At 36.3% G+C, this 13,766-nt stretch overlaps 1 protein-coding gene across 1 annotated transcript in view; it reads left to right on the top strand.

The window, feature by feature from the left end:
- The window catches only part of Osbpl1a (oxysterol binding protein-like 1A), a 177,167-nt gene that overhangs the window by 59,998 nt on the left and 103,403 nt on the right, over positions 1-13,766 (top strand). The window contains exon 11 of the mRNA XM_013014929.1: positions 6,448-6,554. Coding sequence (XP_012870383.1) covers positions 6,448-6,554 — 107 coding nt within the window. The remainder of the gene's footprint in view (positions 1-6,447; positions 6,555-13,766) is intronic.

Genomic DNA, 13,766 nt, shown 5'->3' on the forward strand with positions numbered 1-13,766 from the left:
TTTTTTCTTTTTATATAATGGTATGCAAATATCATGATTTGAAAGCATTGCATTGTGAACTGAATTTCCTTGCTGTATTGTATCACAAGGTCCATTGCCAAGGTCCATCAGTTCCTAAGCAATGCCACTGTGTAAGTGTTAACATTTATTTCAAAGGTCTTGTTTTAACATTATATTGTCATAGAAATTAAACCTTCTAAAATTAAACATATACATTTTCATAGAAATTAAACATGTATGTATATTGAAATTAAACATGCATGTATATTGAAAGCATATAGAATCAGTTTTGCTTAAGCACATTTAAGTATTCCTAACCATGTATTTGGACAAATACTGTTTATTTTATGTTAAGTATAACTTATCTAAAACAGACAGTATTGTGGAAATATAGTAACAAAATAATAGATCTTTTATCTAGTGGAAAATTACTAGATTACGCAGAAAAATTATGGAAGAATGAGGCCGTGTCTATTCTTTCTTGTAAACTTTCTCACAGTACTCAGTCCACAGCTCTATGTAACATCTGTTAAGGTACTATTTAAGTCACATGGCATCTACCATATGGTACTGTCTTTTCCTAGTTAGCAACCAAGTAGAGAATAAATCTTCATAATGTGTATCAAAAACTCAGAAGGTAAAGTATGTAAAGTCAAATTTATTTTATAATATACTAGTTTTCCACTATTTGCGTTTATTAGGAATCACTGACACTGGCACTGTCTACATACCCTGATAAAGAGGAAAGAATATTCCTTCAATCACAGATTTTTTTCCTTGCTTTTAATGTTTTTGGGGGCTTTTTTTTTTAATCCCCATCCTGGGGTTTGAACTCAGGACCTAGTCACAGTCCCTGAGCCTCTTCATGCTCAAGGTTAGCTCTCTACCACTTGAGCCATAGCATCACTTCTGGCTTTTTCTGAGTAGTTTATTGGAGATATGAGTCTCACAGACTTTCTTGTCCAGGCTGGCTTTGAACTGTGATCCTCAGAGCTTAGTCTCCTGAGTAACTAGGATTACAGACATGACCTGCTCATGTTTTGATAAATAATTTTTCCCAAGAGGACTTTTGCTTGCTTAAACCATATCAATATAGAAAGATTTTTTTAAAAGACTAGAAGTTTATTATCTCTTCAAAAGTATGAAGAGAAATCATTTCCTATGTGTTTTTGGTAGATTTGCTTTGAGATCTTGTATATTGACTGACAGTCAGATACTTTATTCTCCCTTTAATCATCATTCCCTTTCTCACCTGAAAATCTTTGCAGCTTGATGGAATTCCATGTCATGTGGCCAAATATTTACAAATTATTGGTATTTGGTATTGGTACTCGATTGCTTGTCTTTATTGACCTTTCTAATGTTGTAAGAACGTTGTTTTAAGTAAATAAAGATTATTTGAAATACAAAGAATGCTAGGTTTGTCTTTCTCCTTTATGTTATATTTTGGAGGAGCGCTTTTTTGTTGTTGTTGGTTTTGATTTTTGTTTTATTTGGGGAGGGCGGTCGTGGAGCTTGAACTCTGGGCCTGGGCGCTATCCCTCAGCTCTTAAGCTCAAGGCAAGTGCTCTACCACTTGAGCCACAGCGTCACTTCTAGTTTTCTAGTGGTTTATTGGAGATGAGTGTCATGGACTTTCCTGCCTGGTCTGGCTTTGAACTATGATCCTCAGATCTCAGCCTCCTGAGTAGCTAGGATTAACGGTGTGGGCCACTGACGCCCAGTTTAGGAGTGCTTTCTTGAATGTCAAGATTTTTGATGGAGAGACAAATTAAATGATCTTAAGGTGGAATTAGCAAAAAAGTTAAACTATTAAATCAAATATACTTCTCTTTTATGAATCTCACATTTTCCTCATTTTTGTGTTTTGTTCTGTTTTGGTAGTACAAGGATTTGAACTCAAGGCCTTTGTGCTTGTTAGATACTCTTATCATGAGCCATCAGTCGCAGCCCTTTTTCCTTTATTTATTTTTCAAGTTGAATTAATACCACTTTTGCCTGGGTTGGCCTTAAGCAGCAATCCTACTTTTGCCTCCAAAATAGCTGGGATTGCAGGCCTACACAAACAATCATGGCCTTGTCCTTATTTTTTTCCCTATTTTTTATTGTAAAGGTAATGTATAGAGGGGTTATAGTTACAAAAGTAAGGTAATGAGTACTTTTCTTTTGAACATTTTCTCCCGCTCCCACCCCACTTCTTCCCCCCCCCAAGTTGTACAGTTCATTTCCAACATCACTGTTGAATTGGTTTTCCCTTAGTCCCACCATTTCTATGATTCCCCTTCCCTTCTCCAAATCAGATAAACTTATATACAAGACAAAGGGTACAGAAATAAAAAACAGTGCCAACAGGGAATAAAATAAAGGAAAAAAAAGAAATAACTGTAAATAATACAATAAAAAACCTTGGAGTTTATTTCGATAAGCATCTTTTTTTTTTTTTTTTTTGTCAGGTAGGGCTTGAACTCTGGGCCTGGGCGCTGTCCCTGAGCTTTTTAGCTCAAGGCAAGTGCTCTACCACTTGAGTCACAGTGCCATTTCTGGTTTTCTGGTGGTTATTGGAGATAAGAGTCTCATGGACTTTCCTGCTCGAGATCTGATCCTCAGATCTCAGCCTCCTTAGTAGCTAGGCTTACAGGCGTGAGCCACTGGTGCCTGACAGTATCATTTTAGATGGTCAAATACACATAGCTATTGAGCTATTGTGATCCTCTCCTAAGAATATACTCCTTTGTTCTCACTGTGGAATGCTTACGGTGCTGTTTAAATATCGTGTCCAAGTGTAATTATTTGTTTTTTTTATTACTATCATTGAATTAACTTGTAGATTTGTAGTCATATTCAAGTTATTACAAATGAGGGAAACCATGCAGCCTATGTTTCTTTGGGTCTGGATTACTTATCATTTTTTACTTATAATTTTTTCCAAGTCTTTCCATTTCCTTATGAATGGGGCAATGTCATTCTTTCTGGTGGAAGCACAGAATTCCATTGTGTATATATACCACATTTTCTTGATCCATTCATCCACCAAGGGGCATTTGTGTTGATTCCATATCTTAGCTATGGTAAACAATACTGCAGCAAACATAGTTGTGCTGGTTGCATTACTATGGGCTGGTCATTTGGATAAATGCCCAGGAGTGGGATTGCTGGATCATAGGGAAGGTCTATATTTAGTTTTTTGAGGAATGTCCATACTGCTTCCAAATAGGGAAAGAAGTAAAACTCTCCCTCTTAGCAGATGACATGGTCCTATATTTAAAGAACCTCATACATTCCTCTACCAAGATACTTGAGTTGTTCTGAAACTTTGGCAAAGTAGCAGGGTATAAAATTAACCCACAAAAATCAATAGCTTTTCTGTATGTTAATAATGAGAAGAGTCAGGCTGAAATCAGGAAATTAAGTCCTTTTGTAATAGCCTCAAAAAATTACTAGGAATTAATTTAACAAAAGATGTGAAGGGCCTGTATGGTGAAAACTTTAAAAACTTGAAATAGGAAATCAAAGCAGATTTAAGGAAGTGGAAAACCTCCCATGCTCCTGGATTGGGATGATTAGCATGGTGAGAATGGCAATACTGCCAAAGCTATCTACAAATTCAATTCAATATCCATCAATATACCAACAGCATTCTTCAGTGATGTAGAAGAAGCAATCCAAACATTCATATGAAATAATAGAAGACACCAAATAGTAAAATCAATTCTTATCAGGAAGAACAGTGATGGAAGTATAACAATACAGTACCAAACTTCAAACTATTACAAAGACAGCTTGGTACTGGCACAAGAACAGGCTTGAAGACCAGTGGACTAGAATTGAAGACCCAGAAATAAACCCACAGACCTATAGCCACCTAATCTTTAATAAGGGAGCCAAAAACAGAAAGACAGCCTCTTCAATGGTGCTGGCAGAATTGGCTATACTCGTGTAGAAAACTGAAGTTAGATCTTTATATATATCACCCTGCACAAAAATCAATTTCAAATGGATCAAAGACTTCCATGTAAGACCATATACCCTGAAAATACTGCAGGAAGGAATAGGAGAAACACTAGGGCTCCTTGGCATAGGTTGAAACTTCCTAAATAAAGATCTAGAAACACAACAGATCAAAGAATGGGTTGATAAATGGGATTGTATTAAACTGAAGAGTTTCTGCATGGCAAAGGATACAGCTAGCAGGATAAATAGAAAGCCCACAGATTGGGAGAAGATCTTTACTACCTATACGTCAGACAAGGGCCTCATATCCAAAATATACTTGGAGCTCAAAAAACTAACCCCCTCCCTGCAAAAACAAAAGCAAAACTAAATTCTTAACAATCCTATCAATAAGTGGGCTAAAGACTTAAGGAGAGACATCTCTGAAGAAGAAATAAGACTGGCCCATAGACAAATGAAAAATGGCTGGCCATAAAGGCAAATCAAAACAACATTGAGATCTTCCACTTCACCCCAGTTAGAATGGCCATTATCAAGAAAACTTACAATAACAATGCTGGCAGGGATGTGGCCAAAAGGGAATGATACTACACTGTTGGTGGGAATGTAAACTGTTTTTTGTTTTTAATGGGTAAATAGCTTAAGACTTTGATTTGAGGGAGCAGTTATGGATACTGACTTTTCTTTGTTCTTTGGGCCTCCACAAGGATGCAGTTTTGAAAGTGAAAAGAACTACATATGTCAAAATAAAAACTAGAGAAAGTTGAATTAATGCCTCTTTCAGATATGTTAGTCCCACAACAACTTTGGAATTTTTTTTCTCCTTTTAGCAGTTTGCTTTTGAATAAGTTTACTTATGTAGTATAGAACATCAAGAAAGGAATTGTTAATGTCTTTTAAGTAGTACTGTCAATCTTAACTGCTTTTTTCAAACATGACGATTGTTACAAACTGCTTTTAGTCTTAGCTCTGTAGGATGTAATGTGTTGTAAGAACAAGCTTCATCCTTTGTACCTCCTCTTGTGCCCTGATTATGCTTCTGAAAAAGCATGCTATTTATATCCTTTGCTTGAGACAGCATGAAGTTGATATAAAAAAATAGTTTTTTGGCTGAGTTCCAGTGGCTCACGCCTGTAATCCTAGCTACTGAGAATCAGTGTTTAAAAAGCCAGCTCAGGCAGGATAGTCCATGAGACTTTTTTTTTTTTTTGTCAGTTGTGGGTCTTGAACTCTGGGCCTGGGCGCTGTCCCTGAGCTCTTCAGCTCAAGGCAAGTGCTATACCACTTGAGCCACAGTGCCACTTCCAGTTTTCTCATGGTTAATTGGAGATAAGAGTCTCACAGACATTCCTGCCCCGCTGACTTTGAACCCTTATCAAATCTCATCCTCCTGAGTAGCTAGGATTACAGGTGTGAGCCATGGGCGCAAGGCTTGAGACTCTTATCTCCAATAAACCAACAGAAAACTGGAAGTGGCACTGTGGCTCAAGTGGTAGAGCACTGCCTTGAGCTGAAGAGTTGAGGGATAGTGCCCAGGGCCAGAGTTCAAGTCCCACAACCGCCCAAAAATATTATATTAGGCCTGGGATTAAAGCTCAAGTGTTACAGCACCTTTTTTTAAAAAAAATTTTTATTTTATTTTATTTGTGAAGATACTGTACAGAGGAGTTACAATTACATGGGCAGGATAATGCGTACATTTCTTACCAAGCATTGCAGCCTCCTCCTTTTGTTTACCCTTCACATCCCTTCCCAGCCTCCCCCCTCCCCCCCAATCCCAATCTTTCTCCTTCCCCCCCCTTCCCCCCCCCCCCACACACTGACGTTGTAAAGCTCATTTTGGACATGACAACTTGTACTTCTCATTGTTGCAACAGGTCCACCTGTATCTTTAAACAACTGGTTTTTCCCCATCTCCTCCTCAAGTTATACTGACATCAAATATAGTGAAAGCAGGGGTTATACTGTGGGGGAGGGACATACCAAGCAACAAAGAGATAATCTTATAAATGCATTAGAAACACATGCATGAAAGAAAAAAAACATTAAGATACATATCTAAGGGTTTATCTGACCTTTTCCGCTTGACTCATAGATATACTAGATATTGCAAATAAGGGAAACCATGGGACCTATGTTTCTTTGGTCCTGGCTTACTTCACTTAATATAATTTTTTCCAAGTTTTTCCATTTCCTAACAAATGGGGCAATGTTATTCTTTCTGATGGCGGCATAGAATTCCATTGTGTATATATACCACATTTTCTTGATCCATTCATCTACTGAGGGGCATCTAGATTGGTTCCATACCTTAGCTATGGTAAATAGTGTACAGCACCTTTTTTGAGACTGTAAGACTCTGAAGTTCAAATCTCCCTACCACATAAATACATACATACACAAACATAGATATATAAATATAAATGATTAAAATGTTCTTACGGTCTTTAAAATTTATTAAAATCCCACTCATTTATGTTCTGTTCTTATTTATAGAAATGCTTCCATCATTTCTTCAGAAAGTTGAAGTTGTCTCTGAAGCTTCTAGAGAGACTTGTGTAGCTTTGAGTGATTGCCTTAATATCTTCACTAAGCAAGAAGGGGTAGGTCGTTTCCAATTCAATTTTTAATTGCTTGGATGTTACATGCTTGTTCAGCTAATTCATTCTCCTTCAGTTGTTAACAGTAGAAAAATATAAGTAAAAGAAATCTTTATTTCTTGACAGAACTCAGAAGAAATTTATTTTTATTAAGCAGGATCACTGTGAAAAATAGCCTGTATTGACCTCTTTCAGCTTATTGATGCAGCCGTATTTAACAAGTACATTTAACAAATTACCAGTGAATTACTCAAGGTGATTGTGACAATTCAAGAGACATGAAAACATCATACAAACAGAGGGCTTTAATTTAATATTTACATTTAGAAATTAAAGCATTTGTATACTTAACTATGTATCTTGAACTTGTTGGATGAAATGTTCACTTATTTCCCCTTCATTCTCCTTTTATTCAATAATGTGACATTTACTTCTCAAAATTTGAGTAAGAGAAGTATGTGTATACATTAGGATTTTTTTTTAAGGACTAAAAAGTGTTTTTGACTGGCTAAATTAGTCTTTCTCTTGTTCTTTTTCCCTCCTTTTTCTTTCATTTTCATGATTTTAATGTAAGCCAAATGGCAGTAGGCCTTCTCTTCCATTTCTTTTTCCATTCAATTTGTGAGTGTGTTTAATCTTCAATTTTTTATTAGGATATCAAATTTTTTTCCTTACAATTGATTTTTTTTTTCTGTTGGACACGGGGCTTGAACTCAGGGCATGGGTGCTGTCCCTGAGTAGTTTGCTTAAGGCTAGTGCTTTACCTCTGAAGCCACAGCTCCACTTCTGCCTTTATGGTGCTTAAATGGAGATGATATCCCTCCCAGGGGTAGTCTTGAACTGTGATTCTTAGATCCCAGCTTCCTGAATAGGATTAGAGGTATGAGCAATTAGTGCTTGGAGATTTTGTATATAAAAATCTACAGATCTAAAACTTAATTTTTTCAAGATTAAAATGGAAGTCTTATAAATTCATACAGAATTTTTGAAATGCTTCATTTGATTTGTGTGCCACAAATTCCATATACACATTTATTTGGAGGACAAGAAAACATGGAAATATTAAACTGTACTCACTTAAAACAAACTTTGAGAACATTTTCAGCAGAATGCTATTACTGTTAAGCATTTTAAGTGTTTGATTCTTCTAAGGCTGTTTAAAATCCTCCAGTATTTCTAGTTTTTGTGGCTCGTGGATTTCCTGTACTAGTGTGTTTAAATGATGGATGATTCAGTGTTATAAATACACCTGAATAATATGACAGCATTTTAGGATATTTTTGTAATTAATACATTACAAAATCACTGGATTCACATAATAATTATCACATTGTAAAAACAGATTTCTCATTTCTTCTTGGTACTGTTAGATGTATCAATACTTTTCTTTGTTCTAGGGATATATGGCTGTTTTTTTTTTTTTTTTTTCCGGTCATGGGGCCTGAACTCTGGGTCTGGACGCTGTCCCTCAGCTCTTCAGCTCAAGGCTAGCGCTCTACCACTGGAGCCACAGTACCACTTCCGGCTTTTTCTGTTTGTGTGGTGCTGAGGAATCGAACCCAGGGCCTCATGCTTGTAAGGCATGCACTCTACCTCTGAGCTACCTTCCCAGCCCGGGATATATGGTTTTAAGATTATGGCGAAAATGTTATACTTGTATGTGTAATTTCAAGAGATGTACAATTGTTTTAAACCTGCTTACAAACCATCTAAAATTTCTCTCTTAGCCTAAAGGTAAGACTACTAACCTCATTTAGCTTCTTGATCATGAGGATTAAATTCAATAATGTAGCCAAAATGCTCTACATATAGTACCGATGAATAAAAGTTAACAGTTATTACTGTAGGATCTTATGTAATTAAGGCATATAATCCCTCTCTTCCACTGGTGTCTTTTGGAACTTTTGTATCTTTATCATTGTTTATCTTGTTTGATGAGATGGTCTGTGGGTCTAATCCTTATTCTTTTAGTAACAATGGAATACTTGGCATTATTTGTCTTCATTTTTCAAATAAAACAGACTATAGGGCATTTTGTTAGGAGCAATGGTCTCAGTCTACTAGGGGACAAGTTTCTATTAAATGAAAGTAAAAAGCTTCAGAGTTGAATGTAGGGATACATTTTATACAGATGAATAATGTGTATAGAAGTATGTAGCATACTATCTGGAGTGCAGTGTTTATTTAGTAACTGGCATTTCATGTTTCCAACTTTAAGAAACTTTTTTTTGATATTGCCATTCTAACTGAGGTGAGGCAAAATCTCAGTTGTTTTGATTTGTGTTTCCTTTATGGCCAGAGGTATTGAGTATTTCTTCATATGTGATTGGCCATTATTACTACTTCTTCTGAGAAGATTCTTTAGCTTATTAGCCCGTTTATTAATTAAAAAAAATTTTTTTAGTGTTGCTAACATGTTGTGCAGAGGGGTTACCATTTCATAAGTCATGTAATGAGTACATTTCTTTTTTCTTCTTTTTTTTTTGGATGATGTCATCCCTTCTTTTGCTTTTCCCCTTTAGATTGTTGGCTTTTTGAGAGTTTAAGTTTTTTTAAGTTCTCTGTATATCATGGGTAGTAAGCCATTGTCTGATTAGTATAGCTGGCCCAAATCTTCAGTTCCATAGGCTTTTTGGTTTATTGGCTCTCTTCTTTGCCATGTAGAAACTTTTTAGTTTGATGTAGTCCCGTTTATCAAGTTTTTCTTCAATTTTCTGGATCTTTACTCAGAAAGTTGCAGCCGCAACTTTACTCAGAAAGTGCCCTGCAGCCCTAATGTTTCCCCTGCTCTTTCCTGTAATAGTTTAATGGCTTAAGATCTTACACTGACATCTTTAATAATCCATTTGAATTGATGATTGTGCAAGGTGATATGTAAGGATTTGGTTTGTTTTCTACATGTAGATGTCTAGTTTTGCTTTCTTCCAGCCTCTGTTTTTGGCTCCCTTATGAAATATTAAATGGCTATATGTCTGTATGTTTATTTTGGGTCTTCTGTCCCATTGGTCTTCAGGCCTAATAACAAATGCTGGTGAGGATGCAGCCAAAAGGGAACCCTCATAAATGTTGATGGGAATGTGAACTTGCTCAACCATCATAGAAAGCAGTGGAGAGGTTCCTCAAAAAATTAAACAGTGGCCCACTGTTGCTGATGACACAGTGAGAGCTGGGAACACAATACCTGGTAGGCAGAAAGTTGACCATACCATGAGGGTATGGACAAAGTTTATTAAAACATTGTATGGTTATATGTAGCATAGGGGCATAGCAAATGAATCTTCAGTCATGGGGCAGTCACATGAGACAGAAAGTTAACCTTAAACAGTTTTCCAGGGATCCAGACAATGAGAGTTAACCACCTTTAGTCAGTGAGCAGGAAGATTTAATTGTTGTCATCAAAGGTGAAGCAGTTCCATGTGATTATAAAGAGCAAGCAAAGTGCAAGAGGGGATAACGAGGCATCATTCTACAGAATTAATTACTTGGGCACTTTCCCCATGTCCTCTAACAAGGTCACGGCCAGGCATCCAGACCTTCGCCCAGATAGAGAAAGAACTTTCCTCATTCTATCCTGGAGGCTGCAGCTGGGTACCCTGACCTTTTGACAATGTTATGTCGGAGCGTTCTCCTCGTTCACCAGCAAATAGAAAGCTCACAGCACACAAATCCTTAGACAGGGTCACGTGAGTCTGTGCGTCTGACAGCTCAAGTCTGGAATCCTAGCTACTCAGGAGGCTGAGAGCTGAGGATCAGGATTCAAAGCCAGCCCTGGCAGGAAAGTCTGTGATACTCTTATCTCCAATTAACCACCAGAAAACTGGAAGTGGTGCTTTGGTTCAAGTTGTAGAGCACTAGCCTCGAGCAAAAAAGCTCAGGGATAGTGCCCAGGCCCTGAATTCAAGCCGATGATTGACAACCCCCCCCCAAAAATATATAATATACATTTATATATATAATATATATATATATATGTATATATATTTACTCTGTGATCCAGCAATTCCACTCCTAGGCATTTACCCAAAAGATTGCAAACCACGATACAGTAAAGCCACAAGAACAAACATGTTTATTGCAGAACTATTCACTGTAGTCAAGATATGGAATCACCCCAGATTCTCCTCAATGAATGAGTGGATCAAGAAAATATAAGATCTCTCTCTCTCTCTCTCTCTCTCTCTCTATATATATATATATATATGAATTTTACCCACCCATTAGAAAGAATGATATTGTAATATTTGTTAAAAAATGGAAGGACCTGGAAATAATTAACTGAAATAAGTCAGGCCCAGAGAGACAAAGGATCCATGTTTTCCCTTATACATTGAAGCTAGATTTAGGTTATGAACTTACAAGTAAATACATTGGGTGGTATGCAAGTGTACACAAATATATTAACTGATATATGGTAGATTCAAGGGAAACCTCAAATAGTGTAATTCCTTAGAAAGCCAAAGTGAGTTCAGCAAAATAAAACACCAGGAAGCAGGCACAAGAAAGGTGTGTAGTAGGTGTGAAGGGGAAAAGAATTTACAGATGAAGAAGAGAGAGGGAGAATGCAATAAAGAATCTAATGTATATCCTACAAAATAAAGAATGAGGGAAAGGGTTAGGTAGGTGAGAGATGGATGAGAATGTTGAAAAGGGTAACATTAATCCAGATATGATATTCATGAAATGCTTTATTAAAAAGCAACTTCTTTGTACAACTTTTAAAGATAATTACAAAAATTAGAAATTCAAAAAAATCTTTTTCACTCAAGGTGGATACTCACTCTATCACTTGAGCCACAGCTTTACTTCCAAGTATAAGAATCTTTTTTTTTTTTTTGGTCGTGGGGCCTGGGCTTTGTCCCTCTGTTCTTCAGCTCAAAGCAAGCACTCTACTACTTGAGCCATAGCTCCACTTCCAGTTTTCTTGTGGTTTATTGGAGATAAGAGTCTCATGGACTTTCTTTCCTGGGCTGGCTTTGAACTGCGAGCCTTAGATAGAAGCCTCCTAAGTAGCTAGGATTACAGGCGTGAGCCAACAGTGCCTGGTTCAACTCTAAGAATCTTTAAAATAGCTTTTTACTAATTTTATAAGATACAATCTCTCAGTAGATTCCATGAATTTCTAAGAAATCATATAGGAGAAAATATTTTCAAATATTTTCCAAATATTTGAAAGATAAATGGCATCTTAGAAGTGGCCTTCCTCCCTGCCTAACTCCTTCCCTGCCTCCCTCCCTCCCATCTTGTGATATAGCTCCACCTGGCCTGGAATTCACAATGATCCTACCTCAGTGTCATGAGTGCTGTGATTATAGGCATGAACCACCACACCTAGATTGAAGTTTGTCTTTCAGATGACCAAGAATTACAACATGGAATTAATAGTTTAATTGAGGTCAGGATGGCCTAATTACCTGTAATGCCTTATTTATCTGGTATTATCAGATACATTTCTACTGTCTAGAACATTTATTAAGAGTAGTCATAACCTTTGGAATCACACAACTCTTGACTCCTGGTTTTAAATCTAAATCGTTTAAAAATTTTAATCACTAAGCTTTTTTGATACTCTCTCCTTTTTAAAGTGGGGTAAAATGATTAAAGGTTATTTTGAAGAGTAAATGAGATCATAGTAGCCAAACACCTTTGTTGTACCTGTTATAAGAGATGGGTTAGAAAGGTGTAAGTGACCTTACTTCCTATGGCAGTAAACCTGTTTTTATTCTAATTATTTTTCTTGGCTCTTTTTTGTGTGTGTGGTACAGAGGTTTGTACTCAGGACTTTATATTTGCTAGGCAAGCATTCTACCACTTGACCCATATCCCTTGCCCTTTTTATTCTAGTTAATTTTCAGATAGGTTCTTGTGTTTTTTGTCTAGAACAGTAGGACTTTGGGTCCTCCTATTTATGTTTCCCATGTAACTAAGATTGCAAGCATGTGCCATAGCACTATACTTGCGTGCTTGTTGAGATAGGATCTAGCTAACTTTTTGCCTGGCCTGGCCTTGGGCCTCATTCCTTCTTCCATTTTGTGGCTTCTAAGGAGGTGGGATTATTGTAGGCTTGACCCATAACACTCCTCTGTTGGCATTTATTTAGAATGTTAAACATTCACTTTTTTTTCCTTTTTATAATGCTGGGGATGGAATTTAGGGCCTTATGTTTATCATTGAGCTAAACCGCATCCTACACATTTCCTTCTTAACATAAAACTTTAAAATTTACAATTGTTAGACATCCTGGATTATCTTTTTTAAAATTGATAGTTTTCAATTCATTACTTTTAAGAACTTTTTCTGTTTTTATATTCTTATACATTAAAATTATAATTATGTTAGATATATAACATAATGAGCACATTTCTTATTTCTTGTCAAACATTGTTACCCCTTCTCTCCTTATTTTCTCCCACTTTTCTCCACCCCCACTCATTCCCCCAAGTTGTAAAGTTCATTTCCAGCATAATATCTTGTGAATATGGCTGTTGCATTTGGTTCACCCTTTGTCTCACCATTTATTTTCCTTTCATTCCCCAAATCATATAAACGTATATGTATACGAATGTGTATATATAAGACACAGGGTACCAAAATAAAAAAAATGAAAGAAAAAAGAAATAACTTCACATAGTACATTAAAAGCAAAAAGAAAAAACCCTCATGTTTCCATATCTTGGAGTTCATTTTGATTAGTATTATTTATCTTTTTGTTGCTGTTGTTCATAATTACTGTGTCTGTTTATCGGATAAACCAGAGAATAATGTGAATGGGTCTGTATGTTTTTCAACTAAGTTGGCTAGATACATTACTTTTGAATTGTTGATTGTATCTATCTGTCTTTAAGCATTACTTCTTGATTTTTATATTAACTGTGCCTGCCCTTACAAGTGGAATTACTGATCTCTTCTGATTTATTATTTTTAATATCCTGCTTACTAACAAGAAAACCAGAAGTGAAAGTTGGTATAATTATCCACAAGAAGAATATACTGGCTCAGTAGGTGTAGGTATTTGTGCCTCAGTCTTGTGCCTGCCTTTTCTGTGATTTTTGGGTGCTTTCTGCTTGGGGAGATGCTCTGATAGAACCTACACAGAGTTAAATGCCCATTTCAACCTATAGGTAAATGAAAAATGAGCTTAGAGGTAGATTTTATTTGTAAACAAAGAGAAAAGTGCAGTTTATAAAATAAGCTAAAAATGTGTAGACTATTTTTAGG

Source organism: Dipodomys ordii, unplaced genomic scaffold (genome assembly GCF_000151885.1).
Source record: "Dipodomys ordii isolate 6190 unplaced genomic scaffold, Dord_2.0 Scaffold25, whole genome shotgun sequence".
In the NCBI taxonomy this organism is placed as follows: Eukaryota; Metazoa; Chordata; class Mammalia; order Rodentia; family Heteromyidae; genus Dipodomys; species Dipodomys ordii.